We start from the raw sequence: 27,832 nt of genomic DNA, 5'->3' as shown, positions 1-27,832 counted from the left end.
GATGACCACTCTTCCCGGCTCTGCCAAAGGAACAGGTCTTATTGAGGGCCACCAAGAAATCAAGTTTGCGGCTACAGGAAGCCCTAATGAGTGTTGTGCAAATTATTTTCATTGGGAAACAATTCGATACAGGTTTCTCTAAACTATAAAAATAAAAAATACGGGCCGGGGATTTAGCTCAGTGGTTCTGCTGCCCGCCTCGCAAGGACAAGGACCCAAGTTCGATCCCTGGTACCACACACACACAAAAAAACCAAACTGTACTAAAGTAGTAAAAGTACAAAGTCCGGCAAAGGAGACACGTGGAATTCAGGGTCGCAGTTACTTCTGGAGGGAATGACTGGGGGTGCTGCTAACAGTGCCGGTACATATTATTTCCTAAACCAGGTGATGGGAACACGCTGTATCTTTTTTGATATCTGAAACATTTCACAATGCATTTACATTTATAAACACATGAACTTCAGATGAGGAAAGATTAAAAGTACATTCTCTACACTGCTCCCAAGTTACCAAACAATTATGGTGTCACTGCTCTCAAGACTCAAGGAAAAGAACCTTTATTAAGCGTCCTGCACCACTGGCAGAATTCAGGTTTCATGGGGGACAATGTGATTTTTCACTTAGCATAACTCATGACTGATGTGGTATAATTTTGTCACATGGCAAAATGTTCCAATCATCTATTTTCAATGTCTTCTTATATATCCCTCTCCAAAAAAAAGGTATGGCATGGTGATACATGCCTGTAACCCTAGCACTTGGGAAGCTGAGGTAGGAGATCTCCAAGAGTTTGAGGCTGGCCTACAGTGAGTTTAAGTCTAGCCTGAAGTATATAGTGAGACTCTTGTTTTTATAAAAAAATTACATACATGTACACATACATATACATAAAATATATGAGAAGGGGAACAAGGGAGGGGGAAGGGGAAAGGAAAAAAGGACAAGAAATAGAATACAAGGAAAAAATGGAAACAAAGCTTTTGTAAATAAGGGAAGAGGAGTTGAAGGGAGGGGAGGGGAATGGGAAAAAAAGCAGCAGCAAGATACATCATGTACGGGTACAAAGTCCCTATGAATGTTGGGCCGGGGATTTAGCTCAGTGGTTCTGGCGCCTGCCTCGCAAGTGCAAGGTCCCAAGTTCGATCCCCGGTACCAAAAAAAAAAAAAAAAAAATTCCCTATGAATGTTATCATTATGTATATCTAAAATGTACCAGGCCAGGGATGTAGCTCAGTGGCGCCGTACCTGCCTGGCAAGTGCAAGGTCCTGAGTTTGATTCCCAGTACCGAAATAAAGAAATAAAAATAAATTTTTAAAATGTACAAATAAGAAAAAAATACATATCCTTCTCAAGGGCCCTCTAGCATAGGCACTGTCATTATTTTCTAGATGAGGAAACTGAGATTTAGGTAGGACCCAGTTATTTCCTCCAAACTACCAGCAAGGAAGCACATAGGCTCTACAAATAATCCTACTTACAAAGGAGATCCACCTACGTCCAACACATACACACACACACACACACACACAGAGGACATTTGACCAAACAACTTCTTTTTATTGAAAGACCAAAACACAAAAGCAAGCTAGGAATAGAGGGTGTTAAGAAGGTGCGACCCTTCCCCAAATTCTACTCTGATTCCTATGAGCATCAGGGAGGGAAAAGATGGAAACCCAGAAAGGAAAAATAAGAACTCTCATTTGAATGATCAGCCTGCTCCAGGCCCAGGGTTCTGTCAGGGTCAAGGGCCAGGGAGGGAAAAGGCTTGCTCTCATCTGCCAGGTTATGTGCTGACGACGTCCACCACCCCCAAATGCCTCAGGCCTCCAGGAGCTTCCCCAGGAAGCGGAGGTTGAGGATCTTGAGTTGCTCGTCAAGGTCCATTCGGACAATGCCATCCTCACCGTCGATGCTCAGCAGGACTCCTGTGGCTTCCCGATCCTCGCCCAGAATCACCTTCACCTGAGGGCCATACACCCGGCGTCAGGGTCCATGCCAGCAGCCCGACCCCCATGTCTACCCCTGCCACAACCCCTACCTTGTTGTTCTTGGTGGGGGTAATGGGTTCCAGGTGCTCACTGGAAATGCTGACGACCTTTTCACTGTCCTTCAGGTACACAGAGCACATGCCTCCCTGCGGGATGTGGGGGGGGTGGGGGACAGCCTCATCAGCCTGTCCTGTTCTCAACACAGGACTGACGCCCATCCTTCAAGGGACACAAGCTCTGGGCTCGCTCTGAAAACTCAGTCCCAAAGGCACATAGGAGCAAGGAGACCATGGCTGGGCCTGGTCCAAGGCTTGGACCTGTGCTGTGTGGGTGGGCAGGGTGGTGTGTGTGTATGTGTCTGTGAGATACCAGATCAGAAAGGGAAGAATCAAAATGAGGCTCACACCAGGTGGTGGTGAACACCTGTAATTGCAGCACTTGGGAGGCTAAGGCAGGAGGATTGTTGTGGGTTCAAGGCCAGCCTGGGCTACATAGTGAATTCTGGGCCTGCCTGAACTATATGGCAAGACCCTCTCTCAAAAGCAAAAACAGGGGATGGGGATGTAGCTCAGTGGCACAGCACCTGCCTGGCAAGTGTGAAGCCCTGAGTTCCATTCCTGGTACCAAAAAAGAAAAAAACAAAAAACAAAAACACTACTAAAGGACCGGGGATTTAGCTCAGTGGTTCTGTTGCCTGCCTCAAAAGCGGAAGGACCCGAGTTCGATCCTGGTACCAAAAAAAACAAAAACACTACTAAAAACCTCCCCAAAGAACCAGAATGAGGCTCACTTAGGACTACTTCTCAGGCACATGAGTCTTCATATCCCAAAGTGGCCTCAGCTTCTATCTGCTCTTTCCCCTGGGGCTGGCCTCAGGGATAGCCTCATGGTTCCCAGGCCCTAGCCAAGCTCTGGACCTCGTCTTTGTCACCTCCCACACCAACAACCCTCCAGCTCTGAGGCCTGTCCACTCAGCCCTCCCAAGGAGGCCCTGCCCCAGGGCAGCCTGACCACACCTGGCCTTGTGGGCCAGCAGTCTCACCGCCCAACCCATCCCTGATACTAACAGAACGAATTCCAAACCACAGACCTGAGCCCACCACTTCCCTGCTTAGATTTCTCCAGAGCCCCCGAGGACCCCTACCCAGCCACTTTTCTGGCCTCACTGCTCACCTTCCCCTTGGCTATTTATGTTCTAGCCACAACAAACACACTTCTGCTCCCTGATCGTGCCAGGCTTTGCCTCAGCAATAGGCCTTTGCATGTGCAATTCCCTCCTTTTGGAACACATGGAACCTGTTTTCCCTCAGCTTACTCCTATTCAGCCTTCAGGACTTGGCTCTGATGTCTCCCCTAGAAAACCAGCCTGAATCCCTGAAGGTGCATACAATGCCTCCTCTGGGTCCTCCTACTTACCTTGCCCTCTGTGCAGACCTCACCCCAACTCTGCCAATATTCAACTGTCACTGTCTAGAGACATGTCTGTCTCCCCAGTAGAATGTGAGGTCTCTGAGGACAAGGGTGGGCGCTACCTTAGTCTCTGGTGTTGGACTAATTCAATCAATATTTATTGATGGTTAACAAGGTGCTGGGCCTTCATGTAGGAACTGGGACTCCTGAGAAACAGAATACAGTTGTTTCCTTTTTTTTTCTTTTGGTAACAGGGATCGAACTCAGGACCTTGCACTTGCGAGCCAGGCGGTGGAACCACTGAGCTAAATCCCCAGCCCAGTTGTTTCCTTTTTTTAAAATGGTGACAGGGATCAAACCCAAGGCCTCCTACATGTTAAGCCCGTACTCTAACAATGAGTTACATTCCCAGCCCCAGTTTACCCTCACACCAGGGTATACTTCTAAGCTTGCAGAAAGCAAGTAGATAACATAGTTACATGGACATGAAAGACATAGGCCTGAAATGGCCCAGGTGCTGCCCTGAAAGGTGAGAGGCCTAACTAGACGCAGAGTGGAAGGAGACAGGCAAGCCTGAGCCCTGAATGTGGGGAGTCTAAGGAAGGTAGAGGCCAGCAGCCTGAGTAGGCGACCTCGGGGTTATGGGTGCCTGACACCAAGCCCACGCCTGGCTCAGAGGGCACTCAGCACGTGATCTCTCAAAGAACTATAACACAAAGAACCACAAACCTATGTGCTAGCCACAGTTCCCGGGCACAGGTCTCAGCTCTAAGTGCCCCATGGCACTATCCAAACCTCTCCGCATCTGTCTGTCCACCTATGGATGGTGCTAGACCATGTGGTCAGACAGTTACAAAGGGAAAAGCAACCACAGAGATCAGGAGCACAGGGAGAAGATGCCAGCCCACCTATGCCCTGGGCCCCACGTACCGTGACGCTGCGGATGACGCCAGTCTGCCCCACCACCTGTGTATCCAGGTAGGTATCCCGAACCTTCACCTGGATGTCAGTGGTTACCCAGTCGCTGGAGTTCTGCTCAATGCCTGAGCCTGGTGTGTGCGGGTTGTAGCCACCAGGGGAAGGGGCTCCGGGTGTCATCGGACTGTAGCCCACTGGGCTTGGGCTGGGGCTTGCCTGCAGGGGAAAGGAGATCGGCATCGTTGGAACAGGCATCCGGCCATCCCTACAAGCCCGAGGCCCTCCCCTGCCCATGTCCTCAGGAGCTGTCACGTGGAGACCAGTACCTGGTAGGCCATGGGCGAGGGTGTGGGGTGGTAGCTGGCTGGAGAGTGGGTGTTTTGGTAGCCTGCTGGGCTGGGTGCCACCTGGTGGTAGCTCTGGGGGCTGGGACTGGGCTGGTAGGAGCCTTGTGGAGAGGGGGCCGCATAGGGAGAGAACTGGTCTGTGTTGTACCTGCAGACACAGGACAGAGAGGTGTTTGCTGGACAGGGAGGGAACAGGAGGTGGGGCAGCAGGGCTGATGGGGTACCCAGGGACTCACATGGCGGGTGTCCCTGGTGTCTGTGGATTATACTGTGGGTTGACCTGGGGAGATGAGGGGTCTGGGTAGCCAGGTGTTTGCGGGTTAGGGGTTCCCCCATAGGCCTGGGGGGACGGCGTAGGCTCATCATCAAAGGCGTACTCATATTCTTCCTCAGCCCTGTTGGGGACAGAAGTCAGTTAAGAATGGTGTCCACGTGGGGTGGTTTCACTGTGATACAAGGCCAGCTGGAGGCATTCCTGACATTATCATCAGGCCACAGCTGAGACAGAGACAGAGGGAAAGGGCCAGACACCCAGGCATCTGTCTCCAGCCCAGGCAAATGTACCGCAGCTAGAGGTGGAGGGCTATTCAGCCCCAGCCCCCCAACTCCTGCTGAGGGACTTGGGGTGCCCCCATACCCCAGCATACTCCATCCTGGACCCGGCTCTCACCGTGATGGTGTGTTGGGGTTGTTGGGGTCCCACGCTCCACTCTGGGCAGGGGTACGGCTGCCATCATGCAGGGGTGTCTGCGAGCCATAATGTGGGGTACGGCTGCCTGCAGTGGGGAGGTGAGCTTGTCTGCTGCTCTGTCCTATAATTAATTACCTGTCTCCACACCACCCTTCTTCCCTGTCCTGGGAGCACTTACCATCCTGGAGAGGCGTCTGAGAGCCATACATGGGAGTACGTGAGCCAGAGCCATACATGGGCGTCTGGGAGCCATACATGGGCGTCCGACCATAGTTTGAGGCCATGCCACCTGGGCGCCGAGAGCCGCTGTGGACAGAGAACAAATGCGATGGGTGGGGAACTCTCACTGGCTGTCTACCCACCCTAGCCCACCACGGCCACCGCCATCGTACACCGTGGTAAGCCGCTGGCGGTCCACAGAGATGGTCTGGCAGGTGGAGTGCAGCTCCACACGGGCCGTGGACTCTGTGGCATCCTTCACCACGCCAATGTAGCCTGGTGGGAGGCAGGGGTGAGGCTTGGGCACTACTCCTCTCTGCCCTCCCCAGCCTCCACGCAGCCTTGCAGGTCACCTTTGTAGGGGCCCTGGGAGATGCGCACAGTCTGGCCAATGAGCTCATTGTCTCTCCGTCCTCGGCCCCTGCTCATGCCACTACCACTCCCACCTGGACTACCAAAGCCACCGTGCTGACCTGGAAAGGGAGGAGAATGTCACCGGTCCCCTAAGACTATGGCCCTCCCATTCATGCTGTGCTCACAGCCAAGATACCTTCAAACCCTCTCCATCCCTTAGCTCCCCCAAAGCTGGGTCAGTCAGGGACCACCTCTGTCCACCAACCCTGGGCTTTCTCATCCCATCTGGGCTGTCATGCAGCTCTCCTCACCTGGGCTCCTCTCCAGCCACCAACACCCATGCCATACCCAGACAAAACCTTGGCCTCTGGTCCCCTCTCACCTCCACCACTTGGGTGCATGGGGCTGCTGATCCGGGGGCTCATAGGTGCAAAGCCACCCACGGTGAAGTTGGTCACATCCCGGGGCTAGGGGAAGGACAAGAAGTGAACTGCCAGGCAGGTTCACCATGAGGGTGACAGGTGAGTAACAGGCCTCCAGCCCCCCGCCACGCTGACTGCCTCCAGAGGGGACAGTTCCTGCTTGAACCTGCCCAGGAGCCAACCCTCCTGCTGGTGACAATCCTTCCGTTTCCCTTTGGGGAAACTGCCACGCCTCTGCCACTGTGAGCCTGTAGACCAAGAGGCCTAGGCCTCCCCTGGCCAAGGAGTGGGAATGAGATGTGGCTAGTCAAGGATTTAAGTCCCTAGTGACACAAAAACTGCAAGCCGTGGCAACTTATCATCCCATCTCTAGGACTCTGAGGTTACCTCCTGACTCCAAGTGTCCAGGCCAGATTCTCTTCCTAAATTTCCTACAAATCCCACCTCAGGGCCTGTGCACTTGTTGTTCCCCCAAGTTACATGGCTCTGCACCCCTTCATTCAGCTCTCTGCTCATTACCTACAGCATCAGTCCCTGACATTCCTTCATCAGTCTGTCTTCCCACCCTGTTCACAGAGTGCCATCACCTCACACCAAAGCATGTGCACCTACTGAGCTGCTCCCCCTTGGAGTACCACCTCCAGGACAGCAGGGACTTGTGTCTCGTCCACCGTGCTATCTTCAGTGCCTGACACCCAAGAGGTGCTCAATGAGATCAAATGAGGGAATGGTGAGCAGCTCACAATCCCAATAAACCTTTCTCTCCACCCATGACCTGACCATGACACCTGCAGACCCAATCTTGTCACTTTTGGGGCCAGCGAAGGCTGGAGAGCTGAACCAGGTGCCCAACACACAGAATCCCATAGCCCCTCACCTTCAACCCCCCGGCCAGCACCAGATGGCGGGTCTTGCAGACAAACATGCCTCCGTTCTCCACCAGCTTCTTGCAGTGCAGGAAGGCGAAGTTCCGGTAGATATGGCGGATCTCACCCTCCCGGTCCTAGGCCGGAAGGAGAAAGAGGGCACTCTCTCAGCCACAGCCCCCACTTCCTGCAGACTGGGCTGGAGCCAGGAGTGCCGACTCACCGAGTGGGGGCCGTCAATGACCTTGACAATGTCTTTTACGTGGATGTTGTTTTGCTCCGAGTCCAGGGCTACAGCAAAGCGGTTGTCCTTCTTCTGGGTCACAGCCTGGTGCCTGACAGTTACCACCTTCCCATACATGTTCAGCACCTATGGAAGGAGGGACGCTGAGAGGGTGGGAGGGGAAGGGGTGATGTGGAGCAGGGCTTCCCCTGGCTGGGAATGAGCCTTCCTTGCACAAAGCTGTCCCAAGCTCTGTGGGACATCATGGCTGTAGGGCAGTCAGAGCCACCCCCAAGGCACTGCGTCCACCAGCAACATCCTTAGTCACACCAGAGCATGCTTTGCGAGGAGACCCCTGCCCCCGATTGCGTAGCAGGGACCTGAGAAATGGGAAGAGGGACTGAGATGACCAGAACAGCTCACTATTTGCCTGTCCCTAGATACCAGGCCTGTGCTGAGTTCTTCACACAGATCTGACCTACACCTCTACCCTTTCTCTAAGTAGATGGTATCTATTCCACTACAGATTCCAGTCTCATAGTGAGGAAATCTCATCCAGAGAGGGTGAGTCACTAGGTCAGGGTCACACAGAAACAAGAGTTGAGACATCCATCACTATGCACTCTGACTCACACATCCATGAGTCAGGGGTGAAGGGCAGGGGGCACCCGCACCTCTGCCGCCTTGGACAGCACCAAATGCCAGGGTGCATGTCTGACCTCAGTGACTCGTTCATAGCCAATGATGCAGATGCTGCTATTATCCCCATCTCATGGGTAGGAAACTGAAGCAGAGACAAGTGGCCTGCCACTTGCCCAGTATCACACAGCTGGCCTCGAGTAAGCAAGCCAGACAAGTTAGCCAGAATAGTCTGGATCTTAGCCACCATACCTGCCACCTCCCAGGATGAGGAGCTCCTGGGAGAAGAAGCCCCTAAAAGCAAGCAAACCCCACTACAGAGTATGACACACACACCTGGAAGGTCTCCCGCTCCAGACGCACGATGACACCCACAGTCCGGGGGTCCAGCTGCACCAGCTCACCCCATTCGTGCTGGCCACCAACATCCACTCCTGAGGCTGTCTCTGAGCAGAGCTGCAGGTCTCGGGGGAGCACCTTCAGCTGCCAGGAGAAGGTGAAGGGTGAGGTGGCCAGGTGGCCAGGTGGCCTGTCCACTGGGGTCTCCACTGCCACAACCTCCCACACCCCTACCTCGTGCATGGTGAGGTCGGAGAAGAGGATGACGAAGTTCTCCTCCACTCGAACAATGAGGCCCGTGTCACCCTCGAATCGGCCAGCGATCACCTTCACATGGTCCCCCATCTTGAAGTACTTTCGAAGCTCCTGGGCTGGGAATTCCAGCATGTCCTGCAGGAGTGGGTGTGGGGACAGCCGGCGGGTGAGAGGAACCCATCCCTCTCGTCCTCAGGATCTACATGTGCTCCTGCACAAGACCACAGTCAAAGCCCACTCTGAGCTCAGCCACTGCCCCTGGGCCACCAGAGGCCCTCAGCCTGTTCCAGAGACCATAGTCCCCAAAGAGAACCTCGACATGGACAATATTTTATGCTACAAAGACAGTCAGCCTGAGGCTCACGCCACTACCTGCACCCACACAGAGCAGGCTTGTCCCTCAGAGATCCTGCACGAGCCTTCCAACCCACCAGGAGTCAGCTACCCTCAGACACACTGCCCTGGCCTGTACCCGCCCCAACACACACACATATATACTCTCAGACACACCTCTAAGCAGATAAAAACAAGCACCCATGGCTACTCAGGCCACTCCATGGTCAATCACACCCTCAACTCAACACAGACCCAGATATCTGGATTTTTGAAAGCAAGACAGGCCAAGTCACTCTCCTGTGCCAGATACAAGACAAGGCCCTCAGTAATAAAGCCTGCTGGGCACAGTGCTGCACTCCTGTAATCCCAGCACTGAGGAGGAAGCAGGAGGATCACTGAGTTTAAGACCAGCATGAAGGATATAGTGAGACCCTGTCTCAAAAAAGAAAACAAGGGCCGGGGATTTAGCTCAGTGGTTTTGCCACCTGCTGCACAAGTGCAAGACCCAAGTTCGATCCCCAGTACCAAAGAAAAAAAAAATAAAGAAAACAAAATACAACAAAACAAAAAAGATCCAGCCACACATCAAGAAACATTCTTTGGAGTTGGAAGTAGCTCAGTGGTAGAAGACTACCCAATATGAACGAGGCCTGGGTTCCATTCTCAGCACCCCAAGAAAGAAAAAAAGGAAATATCCTTTGGATACACATTTCTCCCTCTTACACACCTCACATAGGCACAGGTGTGAGGCTACCACACCCCTCTTGCCCCCAGAACTGCAACTGGAACACACAAGCCCAGTCACCAAAGATACACACCCTAGGAGCCCCTGGGGCCTGACAGAACCTACACCCCAGGCCCCCAGAAATGTAACCAGACATATTTTCCCCAAACCACCAAGAGCAGGCCTAGCACAAGCCACCCAACCCCACCCTGAGTCACACACGTGTTATTATCCTGTCTGATACCCATTCAGCACCTGGCAATGCTGGAGCCTGTACTCCTTGGAGAGAGGGAGGTAAGTGTATACACCACCCGCACATCCACACGTAAGCGGCGGTGCCCCACATGCTCACTCCTCACCCACCAGACCCAGCTGCCCAGGCTGCTGGCCCCACCTTGAGGTCCTCATGCTTGGGCATGATGGTGATCTTGTTGCCATCCACGCTGAGAACCTTGCCCTGTAGATTGATGAGCTCGCCCTCACACACCTCCACATTGTCCCCAGGCTGGAAGTTGTGCTCCCGCTCCTTCCCTGCAGGGACAGCCCCAGTGCTGACCTGGCAGCTGCCCGCTTGGGCTGCCCTCCTTCCTGACCCAGGGTACCAATGGGGACCAAATACCTGTGCTCTCTGTCACCACCTCCAGGTCAATGCCCTCCGGCTGGTCCTCAAACTTTTCTAGCTCAGACAGTGTGGGCTTCACTCCCTCCGTGATCTGAACTCCCAGGATTCGAGGGGAGACGGAGGAGATCAGTCAGGTCCACAGACCCAGACAACCCGCTGTTGAGAAACTGGGGCCACAAGGGGGACAAAAGCCCCCCCACATGAGCTCTGCCCCTCTAGGACCCTCACCACAGCAGACATGGCGAAGCTCTTGAACAAGAAGCCCTTCCGGCTGTAGCGGTTCCCCTCAAAGATGAGGAAGTCACCATCAGAGGCAACATCGCCCCCCAGGGACCTGGGATTTGTGGGAGAGAGAACAGAGGAGGGTCAGGAAGAACAAAAGGAAGGCTTACCCAGGCCTCTGCACACTCCCTCTTGGCAGGAGAGACTTCTCACAGATCCAAAGCCATACCATGAAGGGGCACACAGCCCACCTCCTCGGGCACAGAGCACACATCACCTCCTAAGAGCCGATCTGCTTTGTCTCTGTCACTGGCGTGTGGACTCCAGGTATCAGGGCTGTACCATCTCTCCTCCCGCCCTTTTCCCCCTCTCACAAAGACAGGGCCTGGCACACAGCAGGTGCTCAGTAACCCCCAGCCGAGCAGGGCATCAGCACTAGACACCCATGACAGACAGCACTTCTGGGGCAAGGGTCTCCCCGCCACCACCCTACCGCCCTGTGACATCAGAAGTGTGCTCTGCGTCTCCCAGGTGAGGAACATGAGCTCAGGGAGGTCACCACACACCCCAGCAGGCCGACCAGCAAGTCTGAGGTCAGGATTCAAACACAGGCAGCTGGACTCCAGACCCGAGCCTTGAATATTCGGCCCCTGCTCCGCCTGTGCCCTCAGCCTGCATCTGGGGTGCAGGCACCTAGTTCCCACTGCTCCCAGAGTGGGAAGGACAGTCACCTCCCCTCTCCACAAGGAATGCATGGAGAAGCAGGCAGGCTCCTCCTCCCGCCCATTCAAGGGGACATGCAGGACAGAAGTCATCCTGATGGGATGGGATGGGCCTTAGGCTCCACCTCAGTTTCAGGAGGCTGAGACTTTACAAAGCCTGTCACGATCAGTAGGTGATGCTGTTAACCAGACTATCTGCCCAGTGCTGTGTGGGGCACGGGTACTCATGAATCCCATTCTCACCATGATCCTAGACAGCGGAAGCTGTTACCATCAACACCACTATCTGCAGCAGAAGAACTGAGGCTTGAGGGTGGGAGATAACTTGCCTGAGGCTACACTGTGCTGCCAACCACTTTCCCACTACCGTTGTGGGGCCCAGGGAGAGCCCTTCAGAGACGCACCATGAGCCACAGGTTTGGGGACCCAGGCAGCCAGGCCCAAGGTCATGCTTACCTGATCTTCTCGGCGTCAAAGAGTCTCTGTGGAGGTCGCTTGAACTTCTTCCTTTTGGCAAACCAGTCTTTCTGTGTAGGACAAGGGCCAGGGGTGGGAAGGGTGAGGAACACGAGGCCGCCAGGGGGCTCCGCATCCACCACCAGGCAGCTTGCCCCACATACCAAGCTCATGCGGGCCTTGATACGGTCATAGTCAATGCGTGGGATCATCTTCAGGGAGATGGTGTTCTGGCTGGGTTCCACGTAGTCCACCTGAGCGGGACAGAGGTCAGCGGCCCGCCCCCTCCCTGAGCCAGACACGAGGGGAACAGAAAGGGAAAGGGCATGGACGACGCTGATGGCTCCCAGACACCCCTCTCTAGCCCGCTATCTCCCCCACTTCTGGGGCCGCACGGCCACTGCCTGCCTGACACCTCTGCTTAGAAGTCTGAAAGGTCCCTCACACCAGAACCACCACAGCTGAAGGGCTCCTTCCAGCTGCCCCTCTTCTGACACTTCCACCCAGCCATCTTCTCAGCACACAAGCTGCAGGCTTTTTTTTTTACATATGGTCTTTCTACATAGTAGGTAGTCCAGCCCTGAATTTATGACCTTCCTGACTCAGCACCCCACTACACCTTCATGCTAGGCTAACAAGCGTGTACCACCTGCCAGCTTGGAAGCATTCTTGATTTCCTTCTTCCTTGTACATTCACATCCAATTGGCCAGCAAAAATCCCATCGTCTCTGCTTCAAAACTCCCAACCTCAGTACTCAGAAGGCTGAGGCAGGAGGACTGCTGAGTTTGAAGCCAGCCTCACTACAAAGCAACACCCTGTCTCAAAAACAAACAAACAAACAAAAAACCCTCTTGACCTCTTCCCTCTTCTACCTCAACCTGTCGTGCCAGCACCTGCTACCTGAGCCATGGCAGGGACATCCTCACTGGGCTCCCTGGTCCTGCCATGGCCCCTCCAGCCTATTCCAGGGCTTTGCAGCCTTGGCACCACTGCCCTCGTGGGTCAGGTCACCCTATGCTGTGAGCAGCTGTCCCACGCTCTCTGGGATGTTACCAGCATTGCTGGCCACTCGATGCCAGAATCACCGATCCTTCCCCAAGGTGACACCACCAAAAATGTCTCCAGACATTGCCCAATGTCCCCTGGGGCAATATTGCATAGGCCTGGGAAAAGTGACACAGGCACCAGAGTAATCCTGTTAAAATCCAAGTCAGACCACATCCCTTAGAACCTTCTCATCTTACCCCAGTGAAGCCAAGACTACAGTAAGTCTCGAGGCACTGTCACCTCCTGACTTCTCCTGTACTTGTGCTCCCACTCCCTCTGCTTCAGCTGGGAACCCTCTTATCTTCCGCACTGCTCCTTCTGCCTACCACAGTTCCCCCAAGACCTCTCCACAGCTCAATGCTCACCTTCAGATCTTTACACCTCATGCCCTTGAACGCACACGGGAGAAGCCATCCCTCTCCTGTGCACTCAGAACAGAGCCTAGGCCCTGCTTCCCCCACTCTGAGGGAGGCTCTGCTCCCCACACTTGGGAGCAGGGCAGGAGGAACAAACGTAAAGAGGAAGACAGAACAGGGAGGCCTGACCCCCTCGGCTGGCCCCCTCCTGGTACCTGAGCGATGTCATCCTTGTAGATGCCTCGTTTGAGGCGGACCCAGGACTTGGGCTTCAGGTTGGCCACCTCCTTAACCACTTTGAGCACATCTGTCATCTCCTTGATGGGCACCATCTGCTGGTTCCAGTAGCCGAGCCGCAGGTTGCCCACACCCTCGATGGCCTGCTTCACATGGGTCTGCTTGTAGGCCTCCACATAGATGTAGCCCTTCACATGCTCGGGGGCCACCACGGACTTGATCTGCAGGGGCTGCAGGGAGAGCAGGTGAAGGAGGTGGACAGTGAGAAGGCACAATTCTAGAAGCAGGAAGCACTGCCACTCGGCACACTCTCTTCTAGGAATTACCCAAGAAACACGCTCGAAGGACGACAGATGCAAGGAGGTTTGCTGCAGACTTACTCAGTATAGCAGACAAACAAGACTGCAAGTTTTTTAAATGCCCCAAAAGAGGGACTGGTTAAGTTACGGCTTAACCACACCATAAGATACAATGTAGCAGTGAGGGTGGCTACACCTCAGTAGCAGAGGGCCTGCCTAGTGGCACAAGGCCCTGATGTAACATGGATGAACCCTGAAAATACGTCAAGGGAAGGAAACCAGTCACAAAAGACCACATATTGTATGATTCCATGTACTATATACGAAATGTCCAGAACAGCCAAATCCATGGACAGAAAATAATAGTGAGTATCAAGGAATGTTGAGGAGGGAGAAGTGTGTGACTGCTAAATGAATTTCTTTTTCTGAATAACAGAAAGGTACTAGAATTAGATATTGATGATTGTGAGCATATTAAAATACTAAAACTCACTGAATTTTACACTTTAAGAGTGAAGTTTATGGTACATGAATTATAGCTCTCTTTTTTCCAAGCAGCTAGTTCACTCCAGCACTGGTGGTGGTAGTGTAAAACAGAAACCACACCAAGTCCAGTGGTACATGCCTGTAATCCCAGCACTGCGGGAGGCTAAGGCAGGAAGGTTGTAAATTTAGGCCCATCTTGGGCAATGTAAGAGACTTGGAAAAAAGGGCTGGGGATGTAGTTCAGTGCAAATGCCTTGGGTTCTATGTCTAGTGCTAAAAAAAAAAGGAAATAGGGCCGGGGATTTAGCTCACTGGTTTCGCCGCCTGCTGCACAAGTACAAGGACCTGAGTTCGATCCCTGGTACCAAAAAAAAAAAAAGGAAGCCACCTAGAGATCATTTAAATAAGCCATGACCCTGATCTAGCCAATTAATTACATTAGCCTGGAAGATTGAAGCAGCTCTATCTGAAGTGACTCAAAAAGGTCAAAGGATAGTGTTAGGTGAAAAAAGCCAGATGTTCATTGCAATAGCCCAAAAGTAGAACCACCCTATCTATTTATTTATTGATAAGGGATTAAATAGATCAAGTTATGTCCCTATGATGAAATGTTACCATTTAAAAAGAAAAACTGAAAAAGAGGGCTGGGGATTTAGCTCAGTGGAACTGCACCTGCCTTGCAGGTACAAGGTCCTGAGTTTGATCCCTGGTACAAAAAAAAAAAAAAAAGAACTGCCTGCTGCACAAGCGCAAGGACCCGAGTTCAATCCCCAGTACCAAAAAAAAAAAAAAAAAAAAAAGAAAGAACTTTAGATTGTGATGCAGAAAACAAAGACAGCCGTCTGCCCCATGAGGGTATAGAAGAGCTCTCCACTCCAGGCCCTGGCTTTCTTCCAGCTGAAGCAGCTCACTTAGCTGGGCACTCTGCCCACACAAGGAGCATATGGTACCCATGAACCCTATAAGGTCCTCCCGCCTAGGTTTGGCCCTGCTCCTCACCAGTCCACTGCCGACAGGACATACCGTGTCTGTGAACTGGTAGGCGATGAACTTTCGCATCAAGGAAATGGCTGTGGCTCGCTCCTCCCCAATCTGGAAGGAGAGAGACAGATAGGGGAGAGCTGAGAAGACGAGAGGCAGGACTCAGGAAAGGAGCAGGAGATGGCAGCCAGAAAGATAAGGAGAGATGGAGAGAAACGAGAGAGACAGGTGGGAGAGGCGGGAAGGAGGTGGAGCAGAGAACTAATGAGTCAGAGTGTGCAAGAAGGATGGAGAGGTAGGGACTGAGGAACAGATACAGGCTGGCCAACGAGACCCAGCACCAAGAGATGGGCAGCTGTCCCAAAAGCAGCCTGAGCACACACCTTACATTTGACAGTCCACAGGTTGGGATCCCTGGACAGCAGAGGAAAAGGGGCCCGTCAGAGGAACTGTCTCCTCAAGAAACATCTGCATCACCACAGCCATCCATTCTCCTTCCTTCCATACCCCAGGGTCCCCACCCTCTCATCCACAAACACAGCACCGCCCCCGCCCCCCGCCCCTCTGCCACTGTGTGCATGACTCTGCCCTGACTTATTCCAGCGAGTGACCCAAGTGGGCACTATCACCTCAACCTCCTGGCCCTATTCCAACCTCCTTACTTGACTCCTGGGAGCAGCTGCTGCTGGGTGATGTCATCCGAGAGCTCGTCAGACCCTCCATACACCCTGAAGAGAGAGAAGCAGGAAGGAGGGTGAAGCTCTGAGAGACCCCTGCCCTTCCCTTTAGGGCCACCTGCTCCTGTCCACCCTTACGTCTCTCCCACGGACGACTTGGCATATTTCTTCATGTAATACTCTCCCAGCTCTTCTTCTCGCTGGTCCCTGCAGCATGAGGGAGAAGCAAATGATGAACGTTGAGGGGGAGGTGGGCTGACCCGCCCTCCAGGTTTCCCCAAGGAGTCAGACCCACCCGAGTCCCCTCCTTGCTCACCTCCAGAGGTTCTGCAGGCGGCGGGCCCCAGATCGGTCTTCATCCAGGACAACATTATCAATATTGGAGGCTGGAAACAAATGGGCAGATGGTAAGGGTGGGTGGAGAGCAGGGGCCTGGAGAACCTGGTGGTGGCTCAGGGGCTACCTCACTGAGGAAACCCCCACCCCTCATTCCTACTCTGACCTCTCGGCATCCCGCTTCTCATTGCAAAGACTTGGGGACAGGGCCCGGACGTTGGGGAGCACCCAGCAGTTTGCCATTTCATAGCCACTGCCTAAACACACCCTGACCTCCACCATACCCTCACTTCCCTACCACCCATAAGGTTCAGTCGCCTACAGAAATACACACGCATTTTCCCAGGTCAGCTGCTGCTGCAAACCTGGCCCTGGACTCCCTAACTGTGGACCCCATGGGAGTCAGATCCCCTAGGGCCAGACAGGGCCTGGGGTGAGGGTAGGATGCTGCCGCAAGGCAGAAACCTCAGGATATGGGAGGAAAGTCATGAAGCACACTTTCCAGGTTCTTACCTTCAATCTCTTCTACTTGGAGGAAGAGGAAGAGGTGGTGGTGGTGGTGGTGGTGGTGGTGGTGGTAGTGGTGGTGGTGGTGGTGGTGGGCGAGGGCAGACAAAGTATGAGCCAAATTATAGCAGCGAAATCAATCAATGGGTTGGGGGAGGGGAAGGAAGGGACACAGGAAGGTCAAAAACCAAAAGTAAAGGCCAGGCACCAGGTGGTTGGGGAGAAGCCGAAATGTATGAGGCGCACACAACGGAAAGTAACAGCAAAGGGGGCACTGGCCCAGGAAGTGGGGGGTATCTTAGGACAGAACCCACCCACTCTACAACCCACAGAAGGGATTCACTGGGGCCCTGGGGTCCCAGAGTCCTCTCCCCACAACACCCAGCACCCAGAGTCCCCGCCCCCACTCATGGGCCTAAAAGGAAAAGGGTGGGGAACTGGTCTCTCTGGCAAGGACAGAAAGAAGCAAGGTGAAGAGGGTGGGGGTTGGGGCGATGCAGGGCATGGGGGTGCTGGGCACGCCCCTCGCTGTGGGCTTACCAGACAGGGTCCACACACACACCTTTCTCTAGGATGTCCTCAGCTCCGTCTTCCCACTGGTCCTCGTCCTCATACTCATCGTCCACATCTGAAACAGGAGGCCAAAGGCTGGAGAGCAGCTGGGGAAAGTTGACACCATGACAACAGCTCCCAGACAGGTGGCACATGCCTGTAATCCCTGCACTTCAGAAGCTGAGGCAGGAGGATCGCAAATTTGAGTCCTGCCTGGGCAACTTAGTGAGATCTTGTATAAAAGTAAAAAATTTAAAAAGGGTTGGGGATGTAGCTCAGTGCAAAAGCCCAAAGGATCACAGTAACCAAGCAGAAGAGTTCCCCTCCCAACTACCAAGGGAAGAGTGGTATACAGAGTTCGTTTGTTATTCTGATGATTGACGCATTCTTCACTAGGACTGAAAAGAAGAGGAAAGAAGAAATGCCACAAAACATATCAACAACCCTTTCTGAAGAATCCATCATTTAAAATCAATGGCCAATGGGCCCCGGATGTGGCTGAGTGGAAGATTGCTTGCCTAGCATTAGCAAGGCCCTAGGTGCAATTCCCAGCTTCACAAACAGCAGGCAGACAGAAAGGCAGGCAGACAAACTGAAGAACAAACTGAAGGTGTTCTCATATATTTATGTCCTGCTGAGCCTGCTCCATGCTTGCCTAGCCATGTGACATACCAGCCTCATCCAAAATGAAGCCACCATGTCGGGGTTTTTTGGGGGGCCGATCATCATCTTCCTCTTCTTCTTCTTCATCGTATTCCTCTTCCTCTTCCTCCTCCTCTTCTTCCTCAGGCTCCTCTTCCTTCTCACTGCCCGCTGCACTCCGCCGCTCTTCCTCTACCTGCAGGGGCCAGGCAAGGTTGCACCCCCTTCCCAAACCTGCCCTCCCATCTCCAGGCCCACCTGGCCAAGCAAGGCACCTTGGCTCTGTCTACACAGCCTTCCACTCTGGCCAAGCCCTGGTTAGCATCTTAACAGTACAGCAGTGCCCAGCCACTCAGCCAACACTTGGGAGCTGGCCCAACCCCACCCACTTCCAGATCCCCTGTGTGCTGTCCTCTGGGCTGCTAATGTGCCAGCTGCATGGAGCTCAGTCCTTGGCCTCCATTTCTGTCCATCATCCAAGTCTCCAGGCCTCTCATCCAGCCCTTGGCTGTGGAGGACAGCTCATGACAGTGACTCCCATGTCTGTTTCTGGCATACACTGCTTGCCAAGCTCACTGGTCTCCCCAGCTAATGATTCTGTGGATTTCCTGTACCTCTTACCTACAGGCCTCCCACCTTCCCCCTGCTGCTCCTCCCCACTGACCTCTCACACCTCTCACCCCTCACAGGTGGCTTGGATCACCACTGCTCAGCCCAGGGCCCTCTGCTTCTCCCTCCATGCACTCTCTCCCTGTGCCACTTTACCTTCTGTGACCTCAGTTCCTGTCTCTGCAGATGGCACCCCTCCTTTTCTAGTCCCCACCTTTCTTCTGAAACTAGAGAACCCCCATGTGCTAGCGGCCTCCTGGATGGCTCTCTCAGATGTCTTCTGGGCCTTCATACCCAGTTGTCCTACAGTGACCTCAGTGTCTTTCCCTAGACCTGTGCTGGCTGCCTCCTGCTCCCCTCAGGCACCAGGTCCTTGCCCTTTCTGCCTGTGAACGTCACGTCTCCAATCCGTCCCTTCCCCCACCCTCCACCCCATGCCTAGGCCTCCACTCTGCCCTCTCTCCTGCCCTCAAATCCCGCTTCCTGTACCAGCCACAAAATTAACCAGTCCACACCAAACTTTTTTTTTCAGTACTGAGGATGGAACCTAGGGCCTTGCACATGTGAAGCACTTTGTCACTGCGCTATATCCCCAGCCCCCACACTTTAACCTTTAACTCATTAACTGCATGACTTTATGTTCACATCACTATAGCCTATTTACCTAATATTTTCTTTAATTCTACTCACATTTTTAACTAATTTAAAAGAGAAATGTTTCTGGTTTTGTTATTGGAGGGTAGCTTTTTGGTTTGCTTGTTTTGGCAGTACCTGGGCCTGAACCCAGGGCCTGAGCACTAAGCTACTTTACAAGCCCTTTTTTGAGACATGATCTTGAAATTGCCCAGTCTGAGCTACAGTTTGAAATTCTCCCTCAGCCTTCCAGAGTGCTAAGACTAAGTGTGGGCCAGCTCCCAGCCTTGAAATGTTTCTATGTTTCAGAAATGCTTCAAAGTTAGGCCTGGGATTTAGCTCAGTGGTTTCGCTGCCTGCTGAGCAGCAGAAAGGACCCAAGTTTGATCCCCTGATCCCCCCTACCGAAAAAAAAAAAAGAAATGCTTCAAAGTAACAGCTTTTTGGAAGTTTGCTTGTTAGAACCAGAAAAAATACAAGTTAGAACTATAATGATAGAATGAAATGTTTTTAAATCCAACATGATACTGTTGCTTGCTGCAGACTCTAAATTCAAGGCCAAATAAACACTGAAAGCTAACAAATTGCGCACTTGTAATCCCAGAACTTCTGAGGCTGAAGCAAGAGTTCGAGGCCAGCATGGGCTACATGAGACCCTGTCTCAAAAAAGCAAAAAAAGACAACTTGGAACCAAAATGAAACTTGCTCCATGATCCATCTAGTCAAAAAGCAGGATGCACAGCTTAAAGGGCAATAACTTTCACACTGTGATTTAACATGGCTTACTTAAGGTCTTACCCTCATTCCACCTAGAAGTGCCTCTCATCACCTCTGACCTAGAATGCATCCTACTGTCTCAGGGAACTTAAGATTTAAAACATGAATCTGACCGTGTATTCCCTCGCTATGGCTCCTCAGCCAGACTGAAGTACATGCTCTGTCCACTGCCTTCCCCCTTTCTCTACCAGTTTCCCTCTCCCAAATGTTTAAGTCTCAGCAGCACTGAACTCCTTGCACTATGCTTTTTCACATTTTATTATGTATGTATTTTATTTAGATTCTGGGGACCGCCACACCCAGGGCTTACATGTGTTCCACCACTCGACCCCAGCCCTATACTGGCCACTACTTATGCATGCCCTCTGTATAAAAAGTAGCTCTTGGGGCCAGGCATGGTGGTTCATGCCTGTAGTCTCAGCATTTGGGAGGCTGAGGCGGGAGGATCGCTGCAAGTTTGAGACCAGCCTAGGCTACATAGCTCTTGGGCTAAAGGTATATAGCTCAGTGGTAGGGTGCTTCCCTAGCATGTCAAGAATCTAGGTTTAGGGCCAGGTATGTAGCTCAGTGGTGCCTTGCCTGCCTGGCAAGTGCAAGATCCTGAGTTCAATCTCCAATAGAAGAAGAAAAAAAAAGAATCTAGGTTTAATTCACAACATCACAAGAAGTAAGTATAATCAAATAAGCCAGGTGCAGTGGTGCATGGCTATAATCTCTGCCGTGTGGGACGCTGAGGCAGGAGGAGTGGAATTTTGAGACCAGCCTGGGCAACTTAGTGAGACCCAGTCACAATATTTAAAAAGGGTTGGAGGTATAAATCAGTATGAAAGCTCTGGGTTCACACACACACATGCTTGCGTGCACACACACACACACACACACACAAATAAAAATTTAAAACTCAGGGCCGGGGATTTAGCTCAATGGTTTCGCCCCGTGCTGCACAAGCGCAAGAACCTGAGTTCGATCCCTGGTACCAAAAAAAATTAAAAACTCAGCCAGGCGTGGTACCACACACCTATAATCTCAGTACTCGGGAGGCTGAGGCAGGAAGATCACCACCAGTTCAAGGTCAGCTTGAGCTACATAGTGAGTTCAAGAGCAGCCTGAACTATACAGCAAAACCATGCCTAAAACATTTTTTCAAAAAAAATCTCCCTCCTCAGGCTGGGGATGTAGCTCAGTAGTAGTGTGCTTGTCTAGCATGCACCAGGCCCTGGGTTCAATCCCCAGCACCACAAAAACAAACAAACAGGGCCAGGGATTTAGCTCAGTGGTTCCACTGCCACCCTCACAAGCACAAGGTTCCAAGTTCGATCCCCCATACCAAAAAACAAACAAAAAACAGCCAGGGAGCCAAGTGCAACCCTGTAATCCTAGCACTCTGAGAAGCTGAAGCAGGAGGATCACAAGTTCAAGACCAGCATGTGCTACATACTGAGCTGAAACCAGCCTGGATTACATGGCAAGACCCTATCTCAAAAAGACAAAACAAAAGAAACTCCCAACTAGCCCACATTTTAATGATCCAAACTGTCACAGAATCACAGCTTGATTTCAAGAAATCCTAGAGAAGCCTTCTGTTCACTGCTTGCTCTCCGTGTAACTGTGGGCTCACCATGCTCCTACAGGGTCATCAACACCACCTGGAGCAACCAACACCTGGAAAGCTATCTCTGCCCCCAGTCTGCCAGCTCCCTGGGGGAGGCTGTGGTCCATCTTGCACTGGGAACTCTTACTGAATGAAGAGGTTACTGGGGCCATGATGGGAGAACCAGCTGATTCTCCAACAGAAGCTCCTCATTTACCATCCAAACCTGTGTAGCCTTGTCCTTCAAGGTCCATGCCAACATTTGGCCACCTGAAAAGCCTTACCCTGCTCTCCTGCCTTGCCTGGTGACAGGAGATCAGCCAGAAGGTGACTCAACCTAATGTGGCACTGAGAAAGTGAGACTCACACAGTGCAAACCACAGTGTCCCAGCAGGAAAAGGAACTGGGGATCCTGGCCTCATTACCACCAGGCTTTAACCACCAAGCAGCAACTTGAAGCCATGAATCACAGACCAAGAGCCCAGAGCTACAGCTTGAGCAAAGGCCCCTCAGGTCAGCCTCCCATGGCCGCACCCCACCATGGCCTCCAATGCTCAGCTCCTCACTGGAAGCTGAGGGCTCCCCAAAAGGCACAAGAATGACAATCAAGTACCCTCAGAGGGCAGGCGGGCATCATAAGTAATGGGATGTGTCAACAGACACTGACGGCACCATCGACACCATCTTGCTGTCTCCAGGAAACAGATACATGAAATCTTTCCTTTTCTAAACTCTGCCACAAGGCAAGCATAGTAACAAATGGGAGCTGATAAATCAGGGAACTGGAGAAAATTCCCAGCCCAAGGTGGAAAGCCACTTCTGAAGCAAGGCTGCTGTGTACAACAATCCTGACTCCCACACTGGTGCTCCTATTTTCCCAGAAAAGTGGGATATCGACATTTTTCTGTGTGTGAAATCTCCCTTGTCAGTGTTGGCTACCAACTTAAAAGTAAATTTAAGGGGGGCTGGGGTGCAGTTCAGTGGTCGAGTTAGCGGTAGCATGCACAAGGCTCTGGGTTCAATCTTTAATACCACATAGGAAAAAGGAAAATGTTAAGGGCTTGGGATATAGCTCTCTGGTAAAGCACTTGCCTAGTATGCACAAGGCCTTTGGGTCAACCTCCAGCACCAAAAAAAAAAGAGAGAGAGAGAGAGAAATTAAAGTTTCTGTGATCAAACAATTAAACAAGACATCTCACTGGACATGGTGGCACATCCCTGTAATCCCAGCACTCTGAGAGGCTGAAGCAGAATTCCCAAGTTCCAGCCCAGCCCAGGCAACTTAACAAGATCCTGTCTCAAAAATAAAAACTTTTAGGGCCAGGGATTTGGCTCAGTGGTGCCACCACTTGCCTCAAAAGTGCAAGGTCCTGAGTTCAATCCCTGGTACCAAAAAAATAAATAAATAAATAAAAATTTTAAGGCCGGGGATTTAGCTCAGTGGTTTCACCGCCTGCTGCACAAGTGGAAGGACCCGAGTTCGATCCCCGGTACCAAAAAAATTTTTTTTAATTAAAAAAATAAGGGCCAGGGATTTAGCTAAGTGGTGCTGTCACCTTTGATCTCCAATACAAAAAAAAAAAATTAAAAAATTAAAATTTTTAAAAGGTGAGAGACATAGCTCAGTGTGAAGGTTCTGGGTTCAATCCTCCAGGACAGGGGAAAAAAAAAAAAAGACATTTATAACAACCTTGTCATCTCTTTCTTTATTGGTTTGTGACTGCTGCCTATTAAATGTGAATTCCATAAAAGCAAAGATTTGCCTGGGAAGAATATTAGAACATCAGAATAAATGCTTCAAATATTTATGTGTTCCAACCAAAACAATAAACAAATAGCTAATAAAATAATACTTAAAATAAAAAGGTTTTTGGTTCCTGAAACAGAGGCATCCAAGAGACTCAAAGCCAGAGTGGTGCTTTAAAAAAAATGTTAAGGCCACACACCCCCAACAGAGGTTTGTGCGTGCGTGTGTGTGTGTGTGTATGTGTGTGTGTGTGTATGTGTGTGTGTGAATCCTTTCCTTGACTAACTCAAGGCTCCACCTCACTCAGTTAAGGGCCAATTCCTCACCATAGCCTCGATCCTATAGGAACAGACACAAATGCTCCCTGTCTCTTGCCACGAGATGCATTTACCACCAAGGACTGTCAGCAGGAAGCCCATTACCAGATGTGGCCTTTGACCTCAGACCAGAAACACCAACCAAAATAAACCTTTCCTCATAACTTAATGAAAAAAATCCTAGCTGGGCTTGGCAGCTCACACCTGTAATCTGGAAGGAGTCACAAAGGCCTGTCTCAAAAAGGCATGAGGGGGGTGGATTTAGCTCAGTGGTTTCACTGCCTGTTGCACAAGCGTAAGGACCCGAGTTTGATCCTCAGTACCAAAAAAAAAAAAAAAAAAAAAGGCATGGGGATGTAGCTTAGCTCTCATTGGGTTGAATCCCATGACAGGGGGAAAATGATTTGTCTCCTTTGTTTGTACTCACTCTGATTCAAATTGGACCCTTTGTTTCTCATTTCTCCTTAAACAAGGCAGACATGTGCTCAATTTTCACCTCATGGTCTCTTACTGAAACCCTCTTCTTCTGGATACCCACACAACTCACTCCCTCGCCTCCAAGCCCTGCTCAAATGACACCCTCTTGGACCCATCCTGATCACCCTACTCAAAGTCCACCCAGGGCTGCCTACTCTCTTTCTCTGCTCTATTTTCCTCTGGGTGCCTTGTAGCTTACCAGAGGCTGAGTGTCCCTTATCCAAAATCCTTGGGATCAGAGGTGTTTTAGATTTCAGATTTTTTTAGGATTTTGGAATATGTACACATATATAGTGAGCTATCTTGGGGATGAGACCCAAGAATATACATCTTATATACATATTCTGAAGGTAATTTTTATAAAATATTTTTAGTGCATTTCTGTTTAGACTTCAATCTGTCACATAAAGTCAGGTGTAAAATTTTCCACTCATGACATCATTTTGGATTTTAAAAGTTCCAGATCAGGACCAAGGATTTAACTCAGTGGTTCCGCTGCCTGAATCGCAAGCAGAAGGTCCCAAGTTCAATCCCTGGTACCAAAAAAAGAAAACACACTAAGAGTTCCAGATCTAATCCCAGCATTCAGGAGGCTGAGGTAGGAGGATCACCACAAGATAGAGGTTAGACTGGGGTACATAGTGAGTTCAAGCCCAGCCTGAACTACAAAGCTAGACCCTACCTCAAAATACAAAACAAAGGGCCGGGGATTTAGCTCAGTGGCACTGCACCTGCCTCACAAGCGTGAGGTCCTGAGTTCAATCCCTGGTGGTATCAAAAACAAAACAAGGGCCGGGGATTTAGCTCAGTGGTTCCGGCACCTGCCTCGCAAGCGCAAGGTCCCAAGTTCGATCCCCGGTACCAAAAACAAAACAAAACAAAACAAGTTCCAGATCTGAGGTCTGAGGAATATAGCTCAGTGGCACGGTACAGTGGTGGCAAACCTATGGCACACGTTTACTGTGTTTTTCTTTTAAGATAACAGGTTAATGTAGAGTTGTTTTTTCTAAACCAAAACCTCAGTATCCAGGCTTAACTGCAGTGTTGGTACTTTGCAATAAGTGGATTTTGGGTTGCAGTTTGCCATCACTGCCCTAAGGAAAAACAGAAGTTTCTGATTTGGGAACATTTATTTATATATACATATTATGTGTGTATCTGTGCATGTATATGTGTGTGTGTGTATATATATATATATATATTTTTAGTTTTTAGTTTATTTAGGATAAGGTCTCACTGTGTAGCTCTGGCTGGCCTGGAACTCGTGGCATACTCCTGCCTCAGTCTCCTGAGTGCTGGGATTACAGGTGTGCGCTACTACATCCTGCTGGTAACATTTAAAATTTTCAGATTAAGACTACTCAACCCAGGGCCAGAGATTTAGCTCAGTGGTTTCACCGCCTGCTGCACAAGTGCAAGGACCTGAGTTCGATCCCCTGTACCAAAAAGAAAAAGAATACTCAACCTGTATGTGGTCTACTTATCAATCACATTTATTTACTTCCACAAGTATATATTTATTTACATGCTATATTTACACTTTAAAATCTATTTTACTGGTACCACACACATTTCTAGGATAACTGAGCGCATCTAAATATAAAAACAGCTAACAGTCCTTCCTATACACACTCAACAGGTCCTTCAAACACAACACCTGTTAGTTCACTATATCTGGTGCACTCACAGCCTCGACAATCTATCCCTCTGCTTTACTTTGACCTGCCGTCTTTTCTGTCTCCGGACAATCTAGAAGCTCCCAGAAACCCCCGGCAGCCCATTCTGAGTCCCTCTGGACTCTCTCACAGGGGCCCTTCTGCCCAGGTCCTGCCCCCAAGCGCAATGGCTCCCCCAGCGCCCCGGCCACAGACCTCGGCCTCCTCGCCATCACTGCTGCGCTCGCTGTCCTCCTCCTCCGAGAAGTTGCTGTCCTCGCTGTCCGACATCTTCCGCTCCTGTAGGGAAAAGCCGGGGCCTCGGTGTATCCCGTATTTTGGAGCCCCACCCCGAGCCTCAGTTTCCCCGAAAGTTCCCTAGGATAAGGAAAATCCCTTGGCGCACTTCCGGCAGCCTCGTTCTGGCAATAGCGAGCCCGAATAGAGAATGCCACCTGCTAACACATCCAAACTCGAGAATCCAAATTCGGTCTCTATGCCTCCCCGGCCCCCAGCATCCCCCGGCCCTAGACACTGAACCTTACCGATACAATTCTACCCTCGCCTCCCGTACCAGATGCTCTTCGCACGACGCTAGGCTGGGGGCTTTGTGAACTCTCGCGACACCCTAACCGTTGGCCTCGCCTAACGCGAGATTTCCGGATCTGGCCAGGCGACGCACTTCCAGGCCGCCATCTTGAGAGTGACAGTGTGGGTTTAAACGCAAGGTGGCACAGACATCTTGGGAGGGTCGAGACAGGAAAGCTTTTCTCCTTGGGATCCGTCCACTTCTACTCTGGAATTCGTGATTGAATTTACTGACCCATTTATTCATTATCTCATGCACCCTTATACATCCCTAGAAGATACGTATTCTTGTTTTGCAGAGGTGGAAGCTGAAGCTCAGAAAAATAAGCTCAATGAAGAGCGGCAGACGCTTCCAAGTTTGAGTGATCCTAAAGCCCTTTATTTACTTGGCAGTCTCCCTAAATTCACTCAAAGAGGACTGATACAGGGGATAAATATGAAAACTTAACGGAGGATTTTAAAAACTCAGATGCCTTTAGCCTGGCGTGGTGGCGCATTCTTGTAAACCCAACACCCAGGGAGGCTGAGGCAGACGGGGTAGCAAGTTGGAGTTCAGCCCTAATAATTTAGGGACTTCCCAAAACCCCATCTGAAAAGGATAAAGGCTGGGGGCCGGCTGTGGTGCCCCACTCCTGTAACACCAGTCCTTGGGAGCCTGAAGCAGGAGTATTGCTATGAGTCCAAGGCCAGTCTGGCATAAATACTGAGTTTAAACCTGCCGTGTGGTGGCGCACGTGCCCGGAGGATCGCTGCGAATTCAAGGCCAGCTTGTGGCTACATAGTGACTCCAAGGCCAGCCTGAGCTACATAGCAAGACTTTGTCTCCAAAAAATAAAAAAGTGAGTTTGAGGCCAGCTTGAACTACCTAGCCAGACCCTGTCATTAAAAAAAAAAAGAAAAGGGCCGGGGATTTAGCTCAGTGGTTCCATCGCCTGCCTCGCAAGCTCAAGGACCTGAGTTCGATCACCGGTACCAAAAACAAAAAACAAAACAAAACAAAAAAGAAAAAAGAAAGAAAGGAGGAGGTGTGGCTCAGTGTGAAGGTCGTGGGTTTAATTTCTAGTACTGAAATAAATAAATGATTCTACACACATAATGACTACTTACATTGCTGCAAGAGGGATTTTCCTCCCCATAGATTGTTCTTCCTCCATTTATCAGTGGTTCTCAGCTTGCAGACCTGGCAGCACATTAGAATACTGTACTTGATGGGCCGGGGATTTAGCTCCGTGGTTTCGCCGCCTGCTGCGCAAGCGGAAGATCCCGAGTTCAATCCCCGGTACCAAAAAAAAAAAGAATACTGTACTTGAAAAACAGACACAGTGATAAATAGAGACATAATAGACAGAAACTGGAACCACACAAATATCCATCTTGAGAAGAACAGATACATTGTGGCACATTCATCTATGCAGTAGAATCCTACCAAACCCTTGATACACGTGTGAATGAATTTCCAAAACATTATGCCGAGTCAAAGAAGCCAGACTCCCGGATATATGCTGAATAATTCCATTCATATGAAACTCTAGAGCAAGCAAAACCAATCTGCACAGACAG

General features: G+C 51.0%; 1 protein-coding gene across 2 annotated transcripts; it reads right to left on the bottom strand.

The window, feature by feature from the left end:
• Positions 1-1,536: 1,536 nt before the first annotated feature.
• Positions 1,537-26,371, bottom strand: Supt5h (SPT5 homolog, DSIF elongation factor subunit). 2 transcript variants are annotated; one of them, XM_004859114.4, is made up of 29 exons: positions 26,230-26,371; positions 25,901-25,984; positions 17,909-18,074; positions 17,247-17,312; positions 16,158-16,227; positions 15,980-16,048; positions 15,827-15,892; positions 15,548-15,578; positions 15,207-15,275; positions 13,377-13,628; positions 11,922-12,011; positions 11,758-11,828; positions 10,586-10,691; positions 10,355-10,448; positions 10,130-10,266; positions 8,655-8,810; positions 8,418-8,564; positions 7,443-7,589; positions 7,231-7,356; positions 6,314-6,398; positions 5,931-6,050; positions 5,751-5,853; positions 5,537-5,664; positions 5,338-5,443; positions 4,904-5,062; positions 4,647-4,815; positions 4,333-4,536; positions 2,043-2,138; positions 1,537-1,966 (listed from the first exon to the last, which is right to left on the bottom strand). In XM_004859114.4, exons 2-29 carry the CDS (start codon positions 25,973-25,975, stop codon positions 1,823-1,825), a joined length of 3,252 nt encoding a protein of 1,083 aa, XP_004859171.1. In that variant the 5' UTR covers positions 25,976-25,984; positions 26,230-26,371; the 3' UTR covers positions 1,537-1,822. The 2 variants fall into 2 exon arrangements, with proteins under 2 accessions (XP_004859171.1, XP_087053615.1); XM_087197489.1 differs by having other exon boundaries at positions 16,691-17,312; positions 26,230-26,291.
• Between the last annotated feature and the right edge of the window lie 1,461 nt (positions 26,372-27,832).

The sequence above is a fragment of the Heterocephalus glaber genome, unplaced genomic scaffold (assembly GCF_053883595.1).
Source record: "Heterocephalus glaber isolate CG9 unplaced genomic scaffold, H.glaber_assembly_v1.0 deba00001670, whole genome shotgun sequence".
NCBI classification, from domain to species: domain Eukaryota; kingdom Metazoa; phylum Chordata; class Mammalia; order Rodentia; family Bathyergidae; genus Heterocephalus; species Heterocephalus glaber.
Note: the sequence above shows the minus strand (reverse complement) of the source record. Positions and strands in the feature narration are given on the sequence as shown.